At 36.3% G+C, this 22628-nt stretch overlaps 1 protein-coding gene across 1 annotated transcript; it reads left to right on the top strand.

Moving 5' to 3' along the window:
- The first annotated feature begins 272 nt into the window (after positions 1-272).
- SPAM1 (sperm adhesion molecule 1) lies at positions 273-21985 on the top strand. The gene is made up of 4 exons (XM_055307512.1): positions 273-346; positions 14119-15258; positions 15768-15857; positions 21410-21985. Exons 2-4 carry the CDS (start codon positions 14302-14304, stop codon positions 21983-21985), a joined length of 1623 nt encoding a protein of 540 aa, XP_055163487.1. The 5' UTR covers positions 273-346; positions 14119-14301.
- Positions 21986-22628: the final 643 nt, after the last annotated feature.

Genomic DNA, 22628 nt, shown 5'->3' with positions numbered 1-22628 from the left:
TAAACGTGGACAAGGCTTACCTTTTCAACCCCCATTGCTATCTTTCTCATTCTTCTTTCAGGTTTTATAATAGCATTTGCTATAGTCTCAATATTTGTGTCTTCTCAAAATTCACAAGTTGAAATCCCAACGTGGTGGTATTAGGAAGTGGAGTCCTTGGGAGGTGCTTAGGTCATGAGGGTGGAGTCTTCATGAATGGGATTACTGCCCTTATGAAAAAGCCCACACAGAGCTTATTAGCTTTCTTCCACTATGTAAGGATACAAAGAGAAGTCTGCAACCCGGAAGAGAGCCAACACCTAACTATACTGGCACCTGGACCTTAGACTTCCTAGCCTTGACAACCGTAAGAAATAAATTTCTGTTGTATATAAGTAACTTAGTCTGTGCTATTTTGTTATAGCAATCCAAATGGATTAAAACAGCATTTATCATTCTGAAATCATTTGCTTGTTTACTTGCTTATTGTCTCCTCACACTAAAGCTCTACAAGAGCAGAGACTGGCCTAAGTGGTGTCCTCCATGCCTGTGCTTGACTTGTAATAAATGCTCCATTTAAAATAGTTGAATCTGGGTGCCCGACTGGCTCAGTTGGTGGAGTGTGTGACTCTTAATCTCGGGGTTGAAAGTTCAAGCCCCACAATGGATGTGGAGATTAAAAATAAAATCTTTTAAAAAATAAAATAGTTAATTACTTAATTTATTAAGTATTACTTAATTTATTGATTCAACTAAGTAATCAGCACCTATGGTATAGCTGGAGATGCCCCAGTGAATCTAGAACATCTCAATATTCTTCTGTAGTATCTAAAATTCTCACTTAGGCAAAAAATTAAGACACTAGGGAGCTTATTAAACTAAAAAAATCTAAATAGAAGTAAATTGACTAAGGAATCGGAGCAATAGAGAAGTTGTAACTGAGGTTGTGAGCCAGGTAAGATCAGAATCGTGAGGTAATCTTAATTAATTGCAAGCAAGTAGATGGCAGACCTTGGCAGTAGTGTCAGAAGCTTTACTTGGGTTGCAGAGCTTATAGCCAAGAGACGTTTTAAGATAAAGTACAAAGGAGAAACCAGAATTAAAACCAAAGCAGGCAGAGTACTACAGTGTTCACTAGAATGTTCTAAGCAGAGAGGTGAAAACCAGGGCACAGGAGAATATTCTTCAGGCATCAGAACAAATCAAGCGATGAGAAGCTGTGGGGTACAGCCAGAGCCTATGGAGGGCAGCCCATGAGTGCAGGCATAGAAGAGTTAAGGGGAATATATGACATTATTTCTAGATGAAGAGGGAGGCATTAGAGGTGCCAGCAAATTTAGGCAGATTATGACAAAAATAATGGAGACCCCCCTTTTTGCCACAGGTAGGAATATGGAAAGGGGCTGGGCTGAGGTGTGGAACAATTCTGTTGCTTCGGACACTATCCTATATTTGACTACAGACACCAGTGCTACAAGAGACTGAACCTCCAGCCATGCCTCTTTGGGCTGTTTCTGGAGTTCTCTCCCTAAAAATTTAAAGTTTGAGTCTAAATCTTTGAAGATAGTCAGAAACTTCTCGCATGTCACCCTTTTTTAATGAAACAAATCTCATGAACTGAAGAAGGCACCTGGGCCACACAGCAACTGGTTTATTTTCCTCATCTGAACTGCTGACATAAGGCCCTCCAGGACTTTGACAATGGAGTATATTGGTTCTGAAATCTGAATCTAAGGGATTCAACTGAAACTTGCCTGTCTGAAGTAAAAAATAAAGTTGAGTAGCATGTATAAAACAGACAAAACTTGTGCCTACCTCTGAGGGTTATTATTGGGAAGAAATGTGTTAATATGTGTACAGTGTCTAGAGAGAGAAGGGAAGAAGGGAAAGGGAGGGAAGGAAAGGAAGAAAATTAAAATGTTAGTGACTATTCAACTCTCTTTTTAGATTTGGGACTGAAGCTAGACTCAAGCCAGTGCCGTTTGTCCTCTGTTATCTCAGTGTGCTTTATATGACAAAGATGTAGGCTCAGTGCTGATGGGCACAGACTTCACCCTCTCTACATTGTACTTTTCTGAGAAAGTTAGATGACAAGGCTGTATTTTATCACTGTTGGCAAAGTTAGAAGGTTATATACATTAACCAGGAAATAAAAGACCCCATAAATAATTCAAATATACTTCTAATTTAGATAAAGTGTTAGTCTTTTAGTTTAAAGGACTTCTTATTCTAACTTCTCAGGTCCTATAATGTGGAAAGTTAGTAACTATGAACACAACATTTCCACTTACCTGTTCAAAACTGAGTAAATGAAGTCAAAACAAAACATAATTTGCTACCTTCATACCATGTATCATTCAGAGTGAATGAACAAAAAACAATAGTTGTGCAAAAAAGTTAATAGAAAGGGTAAAGTTATCTAAACCCAAAGCAGACAAGTGGTTTAGGAGTAAGAGCACTGCAAATGGGGCCTAACTGCACACCTTTTTTTTTTTTTAAGATTCTATTTATTTATTTATGAAAAACACACACAGAGAGAGAGGCAGAGACATAGGTAAAGGGAGAAGCAGACTCCTTGCAGGGAGCCTGATGTGGGACTTGATCCCAGGACCCTGGGATCACGACCTGAGCCAAAGGCAGATGCTCAACCATTGAGCCACCTGCATACCCCTAACTGCACACCTTTTCATGTCTATAATAATAGTGACTTGTCCAGTAGAGGACGTTGTAAAGAGTAAGATCTTCAGAATTAGCTAGAACTCCATTGGTGGGCAAGTTATCTAATTTTTGCTAATGCTTACTTCCTCATTTAGAAAATGAGGATGATAATTCTTACCCCAGAGTGTTACGGAGATGTTCAAATACCATAATTAATTGTTAACTAAAAATCATTAGATGGCTTCATAATTACTTGTTGATTGTCTGATTTTAAAGATTGCTTGAAAGAAATTGCTTTTCTGTAAACAGTCTCTTAACGACATTTTGCTGAAAGGCTTGCTGTATTCATGTTAACATTTAATATATAACAAATATTGCACATTTGTGTAAAGCAGTTTAGACGACCAATAAATATTACTTATATCTTGGATTTTTAAAACTGTAGCTATTGCTTGTTAAGAATTAAAAGCAAATAAGTGATACACAATTGAATAAAAACTACTTTTTCTTAAAATTATAAACATTCATTAAGTAACTAAAGTAGTAATTAGATTCAACCTCGAGAGACTCACTGCCCTATAATTATGTTATACAAGTGAACACGTGCCTTGGAAGTTTCTTCTTAAATCTTTGAAGTTATTTTGTTATCTATCTATTCTGTTTTGTGCTTGTTTGTTTTGGTAGCAAAATACTAGGTTTTATAAAGATCTTATCCCCATCCCCTAAACTCATACTTGGTCCATCCCCCAACTTCATAGTTGGTCCAAACTCTTCAAAAGTTCTAAAGCAGAATTTCTGCTCCAGAAATTCTGATTTCCCCATTCTCTCAGAATTCCTTTTTTTCTTGAGCCCTCTCCTAGTAGGTGAGTCTTAGGGACACTCCCATCCCATCATAAATTAGCCAGATCCTAGTTGTTCGTCACTCTGAGTTCCTGTTTCCCTTGTCTCAGGTGAGAATCATAGGGTACTTCTGCTCTCCTCTGATCTTGGTGAAGAGACAAGTACAACTGCCTGCTCTTCTCATTTTACAAGGGTAAATGTGCTCAGGCTTTTATGGAATAGTGTACGGGAGCAGAAATAACTATAAATATTAATGGATCTTTACAATGTTATTCGAAGATTGACTTTGTAGTTAAGTTTTCTTTTTGGATAGCATCTGTCACACATTTTGAAATATGTGATATGTTAGATGTATTGCTTATTTTAATAACAACAGTAATGATTATATGTATTTGTAGATGTAATAAGCATGCTAATAGCCAAAAGAAATTTGATACTGAGAAATAATTTTGTTAACTATTGTATCTTTGAGTTTTGGTAACTGCTCTTTTTCTTTTATGAAATGGAAGCGGAGCCACCTCGTTCGGCCAAACTAATATATAATCACCCAACATTGTAGAGATATCTGAATCCTACATTAATAATTTTCCCATTATTCATTTTAAATGTTATTTATTTGCCACTTACTTATTCCACTAATCCAATATAAAGGCTGAAAACTGTCTGGATAATCACATTTGACAAGCTAGAAAAATATTTCCATCAGGCTGAGAGAAGAGTTTGAAGTCTGAGCTTGAAGAGGTTGCTTTCTTAGTGGACTCCTCCATAAGATGCCAGGAAGTAGTCACAGCCAAATTAATGCAAGGCACACTAAGGCTAGAGCCAGTCTGATCTGCTGATAGAGTCATGATCCATGAAGACTTTCTCATGTAGGTTTCCTCTCAGATCATGCTATGTGCTGATGAATGCCATTGGTAGGCACAGCAACATCATCAGATCTGACTCCATGGAGGTATGAATTTGTTGAGTATCTCACTTCCACCAGAATAAATCCATAATGCTTTTTTATTTAGAGTTATATATATATATATATATATATATATATTTTTTTTTTTTTTTTAATTTCCTAGGGAAGCTTTAAAGCTAGCAGGCTTATGAATCATGAAATAGTCTTGGACTTTGCCTCCGTTTGTCACGCTTTTCCCTGCCTTTCACACAAAAGAGGGTGGAGGCAAGGGATAATATTATCAATAACAACAGGAACAACTTACGTTTATTTGGTATTTACTCTGTGCCAGTTGTATGGTAGAAAGAAGAACTTGCCTTTCCCTGTTAGATTCTGCACCTGGAACCTGTGAGTTGAGCTGACAAAAGACAGATTAACAGGAGAAAAATATATAGACTTTATTTAACATTTTTACAGGCACATGGAAGCTGTTATGGTAGTTTAGTCATTTATGGACATTAAAGAGTCTTCAAACGGATCAGAATTCTATTCTGGGTGCTGAAGAGATTAAATTATTGAGATTTGAGAACTTGACTAAGGCCCACTCAATAAGAAAGGGCTTGTTTTCGATATTGAAAACCCAGGTGCATCAGACTCCAAGGCTTCTGCCATCTGAGTGGCTTGAACTGTTCCACGGTAAAAAATACATTTTATGTTATGACCAAGGGGACAAATTTGTAAATATATAACTGACACATATGGTTCATAAAATAATATGTTTTACTCCACGTGATGATTGGTATTCTCTTGCTTCCAATTCTGTCCTGCCCTGTTCTATCCTAACTTAGCCATTCTACTCTATGATAATTGATTTCACTTCTTTTTTAAAAAGTGCTCATTACAATCACTTTTATGCCTCACCAATAGTCCATGGTCTGAACTTTAGGGGAAAAAAATCCTAGGAATAGGCCTATGGAGCATCACTTTCTTGGATAATCATGTTCACAACTACTCTTCATTTTTGCCCAAAATGCATCTAAAATACTGGGATGATGTTTAGCCCTTGCTCTGCAGTGCTCTTTTTCCTTGAACTAGAAGCATGTGATCTCCTTGGAGGCCAAACAGCAGCAACCTCCCAAACTGTAGGTGAAGATAAGGGGGCACTTTGACTGTAAATACAACTTTTACTGAGTTTCTACAATTTGAAGTAAATTTTGCAGCTATGATTCTTCCTCTTCCTTTCTGCCTTTTTCACTGACCACAATCTTTATTTTTTTAATTTTAAAATATTTTACTTATTTATTCATGAGAGACACACACACAGAGAGAGAGAGAGAGAGAGAGAGAGAGAAAGGCAGAGACACAGGCAGAGGGAGAAGCAGGCTCCATGCAGGGAGCCCGATGTGGGACTCGATTCTGGGACACCAGGATCACGCCCTGGGCTGAAGGCGGCGCTAAACCGCTGAACCACCAGGACTGCCCACTGACCACAATCTTTAAAGGAGAGTTAGAGTCTGGCTATTTCCCCCAAACTTGTCCTTATCATCTAAAAATTTCAGTATCTGCAGTAAACATTTCTTTGGTGTTCTTGGACTAGGAATTCACAATCCCTAAATTTTTTTAGAGGTAGTCCTAGTCTAATTACATATTTTGACTTTTCAATTGCTAGAAGTCAAAAACAACTGACACCTTGCACCTTACTTTAGATGTCATTCTTATAGTCTGGGATAAATGCAAATGAACCATCACAAGCAAGATTTCATAATATAAATAGTGCACTCTATATTTGTATAGTTTCTTGTAAAAAATACTTCATAGGTATCATTTCACATATTATCCCCGCATCCCTGCGAGTGAGATTGATCCAGGTACCACCAATATATTTCTAAAGAGTTAATACCTAAAGATTGAATAATTTGAATCTTCCACCTATCCAGTGCTTATCCCATCAAGTGCCCTCCTTAGTGCCCTTCACCCAGTTACTCCCCCCACTCTCCTCCCCTTCTGCCACTCTGTTTGTTTCCCAGAATTAGGATTCTCTTATGGTTTGTCTTTCTCTCTAATTTTAACCCACTCAAGATCTGAGCTCCTTAATCCCTTTATCTGTGAGTGTCTCCATCCTTCAGGTTCCACTGGCAGATGAACACTCAGTTAAGATAGAGAGAAAAAAATTAAAAGTGAATGTATGAAGAGGAGAGAAGAGTCAACTGCAAAAAGAGACACCACTAAATGTCACTAGTGATACTCTGTGGCATATTTGTTCTACTCTTGAGCTATAGCACATCATTAATTGGACAGAATGGTAGCAGTTAGGGACCGTCCTGAGAGGATGGGATTAGACTTGAATTAGTAATATTAAAAATCCCTGCTAATTATAATCTCTAAGATAAATCTTACTATTTATACCACAATGTGAGGTCAAAATAGCCATTGCTACTTCTTTAACTCTTGTAACTCCTTATCTTGTTAATGTTTAAGATAAAATAAATTGGATTTTATCCAATAGGTAAACCTGTGCTTTGGAAGAATAATAGGAAATTAAAAATAATTTAGTGAAACTGGAAAAAAGGAAAAAATAATCTGATCAAAGAATTAATTGATGGATAGATTCATTCATTCACCCATACAGTTGAGTACTTATGGACCTTCTGCTATGTATCAGACACAGTACTGGGAACTGGGGACATAGTAGTGAGCTGATAGTTTAGTGAGAAAGATATTTGTTTCAAATGTGAATAAAAACTGTGACTGGTACTAAGAAATGAGTACAATTTTTCTGAGAGCCTGAACACATTTACACTCACCTTGGTGGCAATCAGAAATGAACACTTCAATAGTCAGATGTGTTTGGAATGGCTACACAGTGGGAGCAGTCATTGGGAGAGGTATCTCTAGGCTCAGAATAGATTTTTAATGATCCAGGGCAAAAAGACTTATACAAGACATGCAAGGCAGGATCCCATTAGAATGAAACATGTATAATTCTCATATGGAATTCATACTGCCCATAAGAAATGTCACCACAAAACTCTCCTTCTTCAAAGGAACAAGGATTTTCATGTGGATAATTAAAGATTTGAGTTTTATTTTACTTTAGATCCTGGCTAAAAAGCTGGCCTAGACTGAATTATCACACATTCCTCAGAAGTGGAGAAAAAGATGAATAGCTTGGGAAGACATTTGCTTGCTTGGAACTTCAACCATAGTTTTGCTTTCACAAAATGTGCATTCTTAAGGTAGACTGTAGAACATGTATTTTTAGGAAGAAAGGTATCAAATCACTTAAAACTCTGACAAGATTTTTGAAGCAGTCTTCTTCTCAAGAAAAAAAAATCAGTCTGCATCCTAAGAGCCTGGTATCTGTATAGGCACCAAATATCGTAAATTGATAAGAAGTAAAACACCTTGTACTGTTTTTGAAATTGAGCTCATATATTTTTCTTCAATGACATTTATCTTCAACATTTGCAAATGTGCTTAATCACATTTGATGCAATTGGATCCCTATTGCCTTTACTTTTATGAGCAAATAGGTGCTCTCTGTATTAGACTATAGTGGCCATTTGGATCTTTAATATAATCCCACATGTAGATTTAGTAACTATGACTTTGATAATTCAGAGAAATAAAACCCAAAAAGTCATCTGGCTGATCAAGGAAAGAGAATCATTAGTTTGCTCACAGAAGACCAATTATAAACTCCTAGCTCGTGTTATAACTGGCATACCTTCGTGAATTTCATTGTGCGCAGCACTGGTTATCATGGAGGTGCTTGTTACTCCTAAACTTTGACTTGAGCGGTACTAAGGCCTTTTGCCAATTTGTGCTAGGCAGCTGAGACACCATAATTACAGAAGAACTAGGATTGGTCTCAGGTTTATAATGGGGGGATGTGGGTTTGACTGGAAGTCATTACTTGCATTACTAAGCTCAGTCTGTGGCTTGACAAATGGCATTGCAGAAAGTAACCCCAGCAAAGCTATTGTGTTTTTATCTAGCTCAAATTTAGAGACTCCTTAAGACTTTATTCAATTATTCAAGTAGTTAGTTTTGTCATATCTGGGTGTGTCAGTGCTTCATGTTTGGCTATAGAAGACATAATTGTCTTCTGAGTAATGTTTGAACTCTGTGGCTTCTGGATGCTTTTATTTGAACATTTTCATCTTAAAGTGATGCCATAAGCCATGATTTTGAGTTTCCTGAAGTTCAGAGTACATTGGGTTCATTTACCTAATTATATGATTAACTCATCCAGGGTACACAATAGTGGGGACTGACAAAGATTCTCTATTGACCATGACAATCAGGCTGGTTGACCTCTCTTTCTGACAAATCCTCAAATGGTGGGCTTCTGTATCCTTCCTGTAGAATCTAGTTCTGGCAAGAACCCTGGTAAGTCAGTTTAGCAAGGAGTCCCATCCTCCATATCTGGTCATCTTGGAAATCTGATTAGGTTTCCTGTCTTCCACTGTTCCCCTAGTGCTTGCCTCATCACCCTGGCCTGACTTCAGCAAGAATCCTGTTAGGTCAGCTTAGCCAAATTTTCCCTTGCCCCTGATGTTCCCTCTTAGCAATTTTCTATCCACAGACCCTCCACTTTGCTCTTTGGCTATAAAGTCCCACTTTTTCTTTTTGTATTTGGAATTGAGTTCAGTTCTACATTGTAGTCTCTTTCCCCTACTGCTCTGGTTTTTCTTTGACAGCTCTGTGGATTCTGGATGGTGTGTTTTGGTTTTTGTTCAAGCACTTTCTTTTTAAAATGTCACTATTAGCTGTAATTTTGAGTTTACTGGAATTTAAAGTGTATCAAGCTCATTCATTCAATTAATGAAGTAACTCACGTATGTATCTATTGAGTATAAGTCAAGTGACTTGGAAATTTGAAAAACAGCCCTATCCTCAAATTAAGGGTATAATGTATACATTCTATTATAAGGCCTCTGGTGTCTACAGAGATATCATAGACACAGAATGTTATTACAGGCACATTCACCTTCTTTCCAAAGGAATTTTCTTCTAAGACTAGGATGAATTGTTTTCTTATTTTCAATTAAACACTCTTGCTATTGAACTATTTTGCATTTTCAAAAGCTGGAATGTTAATATCTTTCACAATATATCAATATAACTTGCTTAAGGCCTCAATATCTAGAATTCATGTTTAATAATCCTATGGTTTTCTAGCTTCTTAGATCTATGACTTTCTAATTATATCATGGCCCAACAGGACAAAATTTTATTGCATAACATCAACATGTATAAATTACATCTCTATGTTCTACTATAGCAATTAAATAAAGTTTAATTTTGGGAACTGCTTTTGAAGGATTTTATTTGTTTGGTTCTTTTTTTTTTTTTTTTTTTAATCTTCCCTCTCCTTTCCCACCTTAGGGGATTCAGAAAATTAGGATTTTTTTCTCTAACAAATGTCAAACCCGGCTTTCTTAATCACTTTGAAAATATAAATTCTTTTTAATTTTGTGAAGAGAAATTACTTTTACAGCAAATGCTGTGTACTTCCTTGAAACCAGTTCATTCTTCATTTCTATTATACTACAGAAATCTTTTGATAATTTAACAAAATGCTTTAACAATCAAAACAACTGCAATTAGGACTTGTTTTACCTGGGTTCTTAAAATTTATAGCATTTTTTGTTAATATGACATCTTTACCAATCTTTTTTGCTACTATAAGGCTCTTGAATTTGCAAGGATGCAAAGCTCAAGTATACACACCCTCCCTCCATCACACAGTAACATCTCAAAAGATTAAGTCTTCTCTTAATTGACTGGGCAAAGAGCTGCCTTTTCCCAACCAACACGTTGAATACTGATGAGCAATTATCTGGAGCAATTTCTGGAGCAGATCTGATATTTCAGAGGAAACTTTTACAATTCTGCCTCAACAATAAGTTGTTTTTTTTTCTTTCTACTGCATAGTGTGATAGGAAAAATCAAATATGGGTATCTGTGAAAAAGAATGAGAAGTTCTATAATGTGCCATGTTTTTAAATCTACCTCTTTAGTGGAAATTGTTTGGCACTTAGTGGTTAGTAGTAGATATACAGATTAAGAATGAGCAACTTCTTTTTCTTTTTCTTTTTTTTTTTAAGATTTTATTTTTAAGTTATCTCTACACCCAACATGGGACTCAAATTTACAACCCCAAGATCAAGTCACATACTCTAAGGACTGAGCCAGCCAGGAGCCCCAAGAATGAGCAATTTCTTTAGCCTTGAGGAGCTCCAGCCTGTGCAAAAACTATCTGTGGGAGACACTGACAAAGTTAAGAATGAAGCAGAAGGAACAAAGTAGAGTAATAATAAAGATAATAATAACAAAGGAAAAGGAGAAGGAAGAAGGAGTTGATGGAATGCCACCAAAAATAGTATTAACTTCTCTTGTTTAATCAAGTTTATCATCATATCCATTTCTGGCCAAGTTATTTATAAAACATCATAGCTTAATAAGAAATTTCCTACAAAAAAAGAAAAAAAGAAAACTTGCTTGAAGGCTCTTTTCTTTCCTGAAAGCATGAATAAATTTTTTCTTTAAGAGAAGAAAATTGCACATGGATTTTTCTGCTTTTGGGACTATTATGCTGGTCTCTTATTTTAAGTTTGCTCAGAACTCAGCTCAGATCCAGTATAACTTGTAACTGGAGGTAGAAGTCAGCCTTTGAGTTGAAATTAGAGACCAAGTAATACTTCAGAAATGAAACATAGCCTACCAAATGTAATTAGTATACAAGGGTTACAAAGGTAATAAATTTGGGGCTGGCTGCTCACTTGAAGTTTTGTTTTCTTATTTTTTGATATTCAAGAATGATTCCCAAAGTATTTATGGAGGTAATCTAGATACATTAAAGTTACCTTTAGCATCCTGAGGCTAGAGACTATTTGGTGAATATTGTAACTGTAACCTTTATCATGCTCAGTTGTTCTGAGGCCAGTAGGGTAAGTAACAGGGACCTAAGAAGTGCTGTGGAACATCTTCAACCTTGGGACTCTCCACTCTGGCCCTCTCTTCAGTCCTAATTTAGCTCTCACTAAAGTTATAATCTTGGCTTTATCTGTTTTTGTACACATTTCTGAATTTCACCTTGACATTGATAATAATAATTTATATTCAAAATCTATAATAGTAAGAGGATAGTATATGAATTCAGTTCTTAATTCCATTGAGGTAATATATACATAGACTCCTTCTAGGAAATGAGAATAGCAGAAGAGTGGGTTCTGAAGACAGTCCTATGACTTGACTTCTCCATCTGTTAATTATGATTTTCTAGAAATAAAGCATTTGTAGTAGAAAAGAAGAGGCTAGAATTAAACCAAGAAATTTAGCTGTTTTGTTTGGCTTTTTCTGTCTTGATTGTCCTTACCTCAAAAATCCCAACCACAGCTCCTTCGAAAAGTAAAATGAGGGGCACCTAGGCAGCTTAGCTGGTCAAGTGAGCAACTCATGATTTTGGCTCAGGTTGTGATCTCATGGGTCATTAGATTGAGCCTCATCGGGCTCCACTCATTCAGGAGTCTGCTTGGGATACTCTCTCTCCCTCTCTCTCTCTCTCTCTCTCTCTCCCTCTCTCCTTCTGCCCCTCCCACTGAGTGAGCAATTAGGCACTTGTGTGTATGCTCACTCTCTTCCTCTCTCTCTCTCTCTAAAAGAAGAAAAAAAAAGTTAAAACAAGAACACCCTGAACAAGCATCCTAATGAATAAACAATAAGAAGGTGGATGATTATATTCCTCTTCCCACTAAGGAGAAATTGAACTTCAAATCTCTTTTGGCAAATAAAAGGCTAGCCTTAAGTTTTATTTTTCTCCTCAGTTTTTATTTGAGAAACTATATGGTAGCTGAATGAAAGAAAACTAGAAGATCAAAAACATGTAATGGACTCTCAGGAAATATGAATATTCTTTTACATCCCTGGATATTCTTTAATTCCTTAAGCATGTGCTTATGTTTCTGTATATCTCAAAAAACTGCTTGTTTTCAGTAACATCAAGGCAAGGAGCTAGTTGGTCCTTAGTACTTTAGGCAAGCATCTTTACATGTTATTTAGTGATCTTTATAACTAGCTCTGATGCCTGCACAAATTCCTTCAGGCTAAAATACTGTATTTATTTAAGCATCTCATCATTGGGTGGTGAAGTTGCTTTTAGTATTTTCTAGTCATAGATACTACAATACATAGTGGTGAATGACACGTTTTAAGTATCTATATCTATCTATATCATTTTTATTACAAAATAATTTAGGACAAATTCTCAGATAAAACATTCCTGTTTCAAAGGTTCTAGCTAACGTGTTGTAATGATAAAATTTCTTTATAAGAGTAAGAGTTAATTAAGTAAGATTTTGGATGTCTTCAAATCTTGAGCTTTTAAATTTATTCTGAGGTAAAAGAATCTTTTTTTTTTAAGGAATGTTAATGACTTGCCAGTGCTCTAGGAAGATGTTAAAACCAACAGGCAGTGTGCCTGGGTGGCTCAGTCGATTAAGCGTCTACCTTTAGCTGGGGTCATCATCCTAGGGTCCTAGGATTGAGTCCTGCACTGGGCTCCCTGCTCAGCAGCAAGTCTTTATTCACCTTCTGCCCCTCGCCCCTGCTCATGCTTTCTCCCTCTCTCTCTCTCTCAAATAAATAAATACACATCTTAAAAAAAAAAAAAAAAGCCAACAGGCTTCTGGCCTGGGCACCACTGAAGACAAGTTGAGTGGTTGGTCCCTGAAAGGACTTCTGGGCAAATACTATTGTTAGGAATTGGGAAGATACTAAAGGCTTAGCAGGAGGACTTTAGGAAGCAGTTATCCAGACAATGGGCAAGAAGGACACTTGCAAAGCAACCTAGTTGATCTAAATAGAGAACAAACGGTATACACACTCCTGGAGAGATGTTAATCATATGGAATTAAGTCAGGTAAGATTTTCTAGGGAGATGAGATTCTTGTGTAAAGTCTCTAGTAGATCCTCTCAATGAAGATGCCTTTCTAGATGCTAACCCAGGTCTGCCCCCAATTCTGTGCCCCAAGACTTTGTCTAAAGATGTATTAAGAAGAGATACTTTGTTTCATAAAAATATTTACATATTTTTGTGCCTATACATAAGTTTTGTGTACGTATATATAGAGATACAGATATCTATAAGTATAGTGCATATTTTACTTATCTTTTACTCCATTACTTTGAGATATGATGGAGCACTATTCCAAATAACACTTAAACATGTTCCTCAGTAGGAGATTTGGGTTAATTCAATAGTTTTGAGCACACTTTTGATATATTACTTCTGGTAGAAGTGACTTTTGCTTCCTCCTCTAGGTGCCCCCCTTCAAAAAAAAAAGATGAAATCTCATAATTCTATGATAGGTTATTTTCAATTTTTGGCATGCTACTATAAAATGGTCTTTCAAGTAATAACAAACAAAAATGAGAGGTTCAACTGGAATTTTATTTAACAGGTCCTTGGCACAGCATCCTACAGAAGCAGAAAGGCAAAGGGAAAAAATAGCTACATTCTCTGTAGTCTCAGTAATGATTTGGAAAGATGAGACAAATGTTAGCTATAACATGATGTGTATCACACAGAGGAGAAAATAATTTTATTGATTCAAACACAGGAGTTCTCCAGCTTTAAAAATTGAATTTAACTCCTACACTTAAAGTTGAAAACTTGGTAAAGTTTAAAGTCTTGATACAGAAACATAGTGTAACAATATATTCTATTTATTATTTTTTTCCACTTACAGATGAAGCAACTTGCAAAACATTCTTGAAACATGAAGTAAGAAGAATAATATTTAAAAGTAACGTGATCTTTATACCTCTTTATCCATCAAAGTGGCTTCATTCCACTATCTCTCTTCTGTGCATGAAATATTGGATAAGCCAAAGTGTTTGGGAAGAAATCTTCATAGTCATTAATCTTTGCAATGGGAGTTCTCAGGTTCCAGAATATCTTCTTTAGGAGCTTTTTGGGGTCCAGTGGAACAACCCAAGCAGTGTTCATCTTCCTTCTGATTCCACGTTGCTTGACTCAAGAGTTCAGAGCACCCCCTTTCATCCCAAGTGTTTCTTTCCTCTGGGGCTGGAATGCCCCCACTGAACTTTGTGCTAAAAAGTTTAACGTGCAGCTAGATCTGAACCTTTTCTCTCTGATAGGAAGCCCTCAAAAAGGCGTCATAGGACAAGGCATTGCATTATTTTATGCTGACAGACTGGGCTACTATCCCCACATAGATAAAACGACTGGCAAAAATGTGAATGGAGGAATCCCCCAATTGGGATCCTTAAAAAAGCACTTGGACAAAGCCAAGAAAGATATTTCCCATTACATAGAAACAGACAGCATGGGCTTGGCTGTCATTGACTGGGACTACTGGAGGCCTAACTGGGCAAGAAACTGGAGACCTAAACATATATACAAGGAACAGTCTATTGACTTGGCTCAGCAACAACATATACACCTTAATCTCACAGAGGTCACCAAGATAGCCCAGGCAGATTTTGAAAAGGCAGGAAAGTGTTTCATGCAAGAGACTTTAAAGTTGGGAAAGTTCCTTCGGCCAAATTATTTATGGGGTTTTTATCTTTATCCTGATTGCTACAATTATAATTATAAAAATCCCAATTACAATGGAAGTTGCTTTGATGTAGAACAGAGAAGAAATGATGAGATCAACTGGTTGTGGAAGGAAAGCACAGCCCTTTTCCCATCCATTTATTTGAACAGCAAATTAAAATCTTCTCCATTCGCTGCTCTTTATGTCCGCAATCGTGTTTTGGAAGCCATTCGGGTTTCTAAAGTAAAAAATGTTAAACATCCACTTCCGATCTTTGTATATGCCCGTCCAGTTTTTACTGATATGTTGTTGAAATATCTTACAGAGGTGAGTAAATCAAGGCATGAGGCCTATGAACTAGTGTCCACAAAAGGTGTTTAGTGGAATCCAACATCATTTTCAAAGGGGTGAGATTTAGCTTTTATTTTATTTTATTTTTATTTTTTTTGAGATTTAGCTTTTAATATCCTTTAGGAATATTCACATTGGTGACTGTACAATGTTATACGCATATGAAAAAGAATATATTTCATTTTAATGTAATCATATAATATCTTAAGAACAATAAAAAACTAGGTAGAGTAGACAATATAGTAACTCAGTTCCTTTTTTTGCTTTCATGGGTTTTGCTCCTTTGTTAATAGAAGCAATTAAAACAATAACAGAAAAATCTGTAATTTGTTATAGTAGCATAGTGGTGGCAACAAGGATAGAAATAAATAGTGGGGAAGACTTAAATTATTATTGTTGAGCCAGAATTCTTAGCTTTGGTGTTATTTTCTTATGCATAGTATTTCTGTTTTATTTCTGTTAACTCTTTTTGTCACATTCGCCAGGATGATCTTGTGAATACAATCGGTGAATCAGTTTCTCTAGGTGTCTCTGGAATGATAATGTGGGGAAGCCTCAATTTAACCCAAAATGTGGTAAGTTGAATTGATAGGAAATAGATGAAAACATTTCCACTTTTAATGTGTTTGAGGATTGTTGTGGTACTGAATAATAAAATAAGTACTATGCTTGGCACATAGTGGTAGGTGCTTAATTAATACTGGTTGCATTAAACTACCCTTCCTTTGTGTGGTTATGTTATAAGGCAGAAAATATTGTACCTGTTTTCCAATGAGGAAACAGAAATTCAGTGAAATTGACTGAAATTCTCTAGGCTATCTGGCTAGTAAGTGGCAAAAACAGGACTACAATCTCAGTTTTCTGACACGATGTTTGTTTTTTGTGATATTTCTCATCTAGCCAATGAAAGAATAGTCAATTCTTTTATTCATTCAATTACTATTTATTAAGCACTTACTTTACTTATTCATTTAGTTATTCAGTGGAAGTTTATTACAAGGACCAGCAATGATGGCCATGGGCCAAATCTGACCTACTTGCTTTTGTACAGCTCATGGGCTAAGAATGATTTTACCTTTTTAAATAGATGGGGAAAAGCCCCAAAATGATAGTATTTAAAATACATGAGAATTCTGTAAGATTTAAATTTCAGCGTCTATTAGTAAAGTTCTATTGGAGTATAGGCATGCTCCTTAGTTTCAGTGTCTATGGCTGCTTTTGCAGTATAAAGAAATAATTGAATAGTTATGGCAGAGACTGTATCATTCAAAACCCCAAAATATTTACTGTCTGCCCCTTTACAGAAAATGTTTGCTGACCACTTGGTTTATTGAACATCTCTTTTGATTAAGTGCCAGATAATTCTTTAAGTGCTAAAAAATGTAGCAGTGAACAAAGCAAAGTCCCATCACCATGAAGCTCCATCTTTTCAAGTGGAAATGCAACATATACGGATAGGATATATTAGGTAGTGATAAGTGATAGAGAGCAATGAAGCAGTGTAGGCAGGATAAAGAGAGATAAAATGGTGATACTTAAGATAGGGCAGTCACAGAAGGCCTCTCTGATGAGGTGCTGTTGGAACAGAGACCTGATGGAAATCAGGGACCAAGATGATAAGTGCAATAGCCTTCAGGCTGGAATGTGCTTGTCAAGAAAGACGGAGGAGGTCAGCATGACTGGAGCACGTACAGTAAGCAAGGAAGACAGGGGTAAGAGGTGTGGTCCGCAAGAAGACAGAGGGTCAGATGTAGGACTTCCATGGACCACCAGGGGGCTTTCACTCTGACATGGAATGCCACGAGGAGGTCCGAGAGGAAGAGTTGCAATCTCAAACATTTCTTATTTAGCTGAGCTGAAGATCCATGGTGGAGGGGCAAGAGCAGAAGCAGGAAGAGAAAGCAGTTGACGGTTTGGACCATAGGTGCTGGTATGTGAATATAACCCAAAAGTAGAAGTGAGAGGACTGACTGAGGGATTGGATGAGTAGGTTGGATAAAAGAAGTGATTAAGATGACTGAGGCTTTTGGTTTGAAGGGCTTGCCTCTGAGATGGGAAAGACTTTAGGAGAAATGGTTTGGTGGGGTTGGGCAGAGAGGAAGCAAAAAGAACCAGGCAGGAGTGGGGAAGGGGTGCATAGGCAACTGGGAATTTTTGAAAATATTACTAAATTGTTCAAAATTTCTCTAAGGGAGATGAAAAGGAATGCTTCTTTATTTTCCACAGATTATATTTAGTATTATCTATTTTAAGTAAAATTTTTTGAATAAAACTTGTTTTGTTAGGGAAAAATGATATTTTTTTTTCTGTATAGATGACTTGCTTTCATTTTCACATAATGCACTTTCTTTAGCTCAAAAAGATTTTAAGTATCATCACCTAATCCTTTCCCTCTTCCTTCATTTTCTTCCTTGTTTAGTTCTCTGTAACAGGTCTTTCTTCCTCACCTCTTCAATCTTCTTGATTCAAACAAGAGTAAAGTTGTCACGTGGCCACTACTGAATTGGAGCTCAACTTTTGCTTCTCTAACAGATGTGGAAATACTAGTGAGTTAGGTGCCCTTGAGAATATCCTATGAAGTTCATGGTCCAGGGGTCTTATCCTAGGACCTATAGAGAAGACACTTCATACAACACTTTAAGACCAGAAGAGACCTTTTGTCTCTTGTCCTTCAATAGACTCATTGTATTGTTAACTCATTTCTAAAAGTACTCAGCAGTAGTCCCCATTAAGAGATTCTTCCAAGTAATCTGAGTCCTACTATTTATTGGTAGAACTCTATTATCTCTGGCTTGATCACCAATAAAGAGGAATAACATAAAACAGAAGTTAGGAGAAAGGGATATGTCCCTTTTGCAAAATCTTTCATGTCAGAAAATCATTTAAAAATTATAATTCTCCTGAATATATTCCTGATTATCATTCACTGTTTCTCAAATACGTAAACACTCTTCTCAAGGGGCTTGTAATTCTTTAATGGAATAATTTATAAATTCTCCATATACTTCCTTTTTATTTTTTTCCAGAACTGAGAACTCCACCCTTATTCTGATGAGAAATGAATCAGGCATTCCCCAATTAGTAGTATGGTGTGACATACTATTTCATTGTCACATATGGTTTTTCTTTTGTTACTGCACTTTAATCTTAAATTTACCTTCTTCTCTCATGACTCTCAGATAATCTTTAGCATTGTTCATGCAGGGACAGTTCTTCAATTTAAATATGGCTATTGTCTACCTAATGACCCTATCTTGAAATTGCCCCCTGTGGTCTCTGTTTTATATATTTCTGCTACTTTTGAATGCTAGTTCTATCATTGCTTCCCCCTTTTTCTATGTCATTTGTAATCAATAGAATCATGGATTACTCATCTTATTTCCTCTGATTCGTTGACAACTTGAGAAACTGGTAACTACAGGTTTAAAGACTGAAATTGACTTAAAACAATTGTTATCCAATGTAAGCAAACTATTTACACCCATTCCATTTTATTAGATCCATTGATCTGACAAGCAGCTTCTACTGGTCCCAGCTCATGAGACCTGATTGTTGAATATTTGGAAATTTTGTGAACTGGTTGTTAAACACAACCATTATTAAAACTTAAATTACAAAAACTTAGAATGGAATAAATACTGTTAAAAACAAAAGTAGTAAATACTCAAAATGTATTCGTTATGTACTTTACTACTACCGATAATCTTGAGGTTATGTATATCTAGTGTATCTATATAAGTGGAAATAGTATGTGATGATGTTCTTCTCCATACCATACTACCATTATGAGTTCTTGATTCCCAATCACTCAGTGATGTTAAGTTGACAGCTTAAAATTGACCATGGCAGATGTATTTGCACCATGGATATTGACAAACATTGTAAACCAGGCCTTATCTTTAAGAAAGCCAGTTTCATATCCTTCCAAAGACTACATCTTGTATAGACTAATCATTCTCAAACCATACTTATCCTTTACTCCTCTTTCTGCCCAGCTCTTGTCCCTGTGGTCACCCAGATTGTCATCTGAACTTCGTATAAATTCTCATATATTGTGGCCCTGGGGATACACTGTTGAAGAATATTGACAGAGTCTCTGCAGTCATGGAGTTTATATTAATGTTGGCTGGATAGAAAAAATAAACAAGAGAAATATTTGATGTAATAAGTACTACACAGAGAATTAAAATAGAAAGATGTGAGAAAGTAGATAGGAAAGGTGTCTGAGGTTTAATTAAAGCTGCAGTCTGAATGACAAGGTAAAGTGACTATGTTAAAAATTAGAGGAAAGAACATTCCAAGCAGGGAAACAAGTAAGTGCAGTTTGAAATGAACTTGCCATACTTAAGAAACTACTAGGCGCAGTGGATAAGGGAGGGGTGTTCAAGAGGAAGGAAGGGTTACCTCACATGAGGCTGTATTAAAATCAGGAGAAATGGAATTTTGTTATAAACACTATGTAAAACTAGGATTAAGAAGAGGTTTTCGGCCCCCCCCCCCAAAAAAAAAAAAAGAAGAGGTTTTCGGGATGCCTGGGTGGCTCATTGGTTGAGCGTCTGCCTTCGGCTCAGGGCGTGATCCCAGGACTCTGGGATAGTTCTGTAATTTAGAAGTCTGGCATGGGTCTTATTGGGCTAAAATCAAAATGTTGGTAGGGTTGCATTCCTTTCCACAGGATGATCTTCTCTTACCTATTTGGGTTGTTGGTAGAATTCATTTCCTTGTGGTGGTAGCAACAAGATGTCTGTTTTCTGGCAGGCTATGGCTAAGGTCATTTCTGCTTCTAGAGGTCACTGCATTCTTTAGTTCTTGGCCCTCCCTTCTAGCTTCAAAGCCAGCAATGCTAGATTGAGTCTCCTTTACCTTTGAATTTGTTCTCTTTCTTCCATCTCATTTTTTTTTTTAATCCCAGCCAGAAAAGTTTCTACATTTCTAAAGGACTCACAAGATTAGGTTGAGCCCAGCCAGATAACTCAAGATAATCTCTCCATCTGAAGATCCATACTCTTATCTGTAATAATATGTGTAATATTCCTTTTGCCATGCAAGGTAGCATAGTCACAGGTTCCAGGGCATTAGAGAATGGACATTCTTGGAAGGCCCTATTCTTCCTACCATCGATGGTGTCACCTCAAGGAATATAACGAGATAGATTCAAGTGTAAGCTGCCAAGATTCCTCTACTTGCCTTCTGATCTACTACCACCTTCCTCTGGTTTGCTGGAGGATTAGCACAGCCATCTCACTCAATGGAACTATGGATTATGAAAGAAAGGGAGTGACTATCTTCTGTGTTGTTAAAAAGACAGCATCCCAGTTTTAGAATGCACCAGTATTGAGATGAATCATTTTAGTTATTCATCACTCAAGCTTTGCCAAATAAGTACATTTGTAAAAGAGTTGTCATAATTCACCCATGACTTAAACTATACATAACATTTAACATAAAGGATACTCAGTTGAACCTGTGTAGTTATTTTGAGCTAGAAGTTGAGAAATCTTTCTCATGCTGTTTAAACTTGTCCTACAAAATGATTCTTATTACCTTAATTTATAATTTCTTGAGGGCTAACCAATGATATGCTGGGCCCTGTGCTAAACACTTTTATATACATTGTATCTTTTCATCTCACAACAACCCTATGAGGTAAGTGCTATAATTATCCATATTTTACAAATGATGAAGCTGAAGCATAAGCCAGTTAATTGACTTGCCCAAGGTCACCCAGATAGGAAACTAAGACTCAGAAAGCTTGTGAGATTCCCAAGGGTCACACAGCTAGTCATCAATGGAACTGTGACCAATCAGGGCAGATGGGCCCCAGAGACCATTCTCTAACCACTCTATCATTCTGTCTTATTAGTTTATGAGTTATTGAAGAAGCCCAAGGTTGGGTTGAAGTTAAGGTTCAACTGGTCAGTTATTCAGTGGCACGAAATGGCATGTGAAACTTACTTACAAATGTAACAAAAACAGAATAATCTTGCTAGATAAATTTTAAAAAGGTAAACTGTTTCCTATCTCTTGCTGGGTTCTGTTTTATCAGGCTTCCTTAGAAATTGCATATGATAGTGAATTAATTCACATACTTGTCTCTTGATATTCTAACCTTCTTATACTCTTACAGCAAATTTGCACAGAGCTAGACACTTACATAAAGAATAAGCTGAATCCTTACATAATCAACGTCACTCTAGCAGCCAAAATGTGTAGCCAAGTGCTTTGCCAGGATCAAGGAGTGTGTATAAGGAAACATTGGAATTCAAATGACTATCTTCACCTGAACCCAGTGAATTTTGCTATTCAACTTGAGAGAAGTGGAAGATACACAGTACAAGGGAAACCCACACTTGAAGACCTGCAGCAATTTTCCAAAAAATTTTATTGTGCTTGTTATGCTAATACACACTGTAAAGAAAGAGTCGACATGACTGACATTCATACTGTTAAAGTATGCGTGGGCGAAGATGTTTGTATAGATGTCTATCTAAACTTAGCACCCAGTGGTCACCTCTCTGTCTGGAAGGGGAAATATGTCACTTCCAGCAATATCTTCTCTGTCATGCCACCTGCTACAGGGCCTCCATGTGTTCCTGGTAGAGATCTCAACAGGTGCCTCAAAGCCAGATTTATAGTAGAAGATAACTCCAAAACCACTCAAACGGGCTATCAGAGTATATATATTAAAAATAAGAAACAATAAACTTATTCAAGTATAAGTTCAGTGTTTATTAAATTTTCTGTCTAATTACATTGTTTTAATATCTTTTACATTTCTATATTCAATAGTTTAGCTAGCTTAGATTTTTCTTAGGCAAGTAATAATAACTATACACTTGAAGATTTGTTTTTGAGATGTGAATCAAAACTCATGGCTGAGATAGTATTTTGATTTTTTGAGCACAGATTACATTTCCATGATCAAATTGAATTTGAAATGATTATTAATTGATACACTAAAGATGTTGGCTAGGACTTTTAATTTTCAAAATTGTAGTCAGGAAAGTGTTACTCTTCTGAGTAATGAAATGAAATAGTAATGAATGAATGAATAGTAATGAAATCTATTGATACTACATTTTGCTTTTGAAGATCAAATAGAATATTATTAATATTGCATAGAATTAGTTTCATAAGATGATATCCAATTTTGTATTTTCTCATTGCCATGAGCTTTAGCAAATATCTCACATGCCATGAGGTATATACAGAACTAACAGGTATCTGCTATATTCTTGATTTTATCTATAAAAGACTGATTGTAAGGTCTATAACACTTAGAGATCTAGTTTTCTTCTGAGAAAAGTAAAGATTTAAATAATTCTAGTTTACTGCAAATGAATGTC

This window comes from Nyctereutes procyonoides, unplaced genomic scaffold (assembly GCF_905146905.1).
Source record: "Nyctereutes procyonoides isolate TBG_1078 unplaced genomic scaffold, NYPRO_anot_genome, whole genome shotgun sequence".
Taxonomy (NCBI): Eukaryota; Metazoa; Chordata; class Mammalia; order Carnivora; family Canidae; genus Nyctereutes; species Nyctereutes procyonoides.
Note: the sequence above shows the minus strand (reverse complement) of the source record. Positions and strands in the feature narration are given on the sequence as shown.

What these genes read in the sequence shown, in the direction of transcription:
- SPAM1 (XM_055307512.1), top strand. Translation starts at nt 14,302, where the DNA reads ATGGGAGTTCTCAGGTTCCAGAATATCTTCTTTAGGAGCTTTTTGGGG. An exon ending in TGTTGAAATATCTTACAGAG is followed by an intron (nt 15,259 to 15,767) that starts GTGAGTAAATCA and finishes CACATTCGCCAG; the next exon opens with GATGATCTTGTGAATACAAT. An exon ending in TCAATTTAACCCAAAATGTG is followed by an intron (nt 15,858 to 21,409) that starts GTAAGTTGAATT and finishes ATACTCTTACAG; the next exon opens with CAAATTTGCACAGAGCTAGA.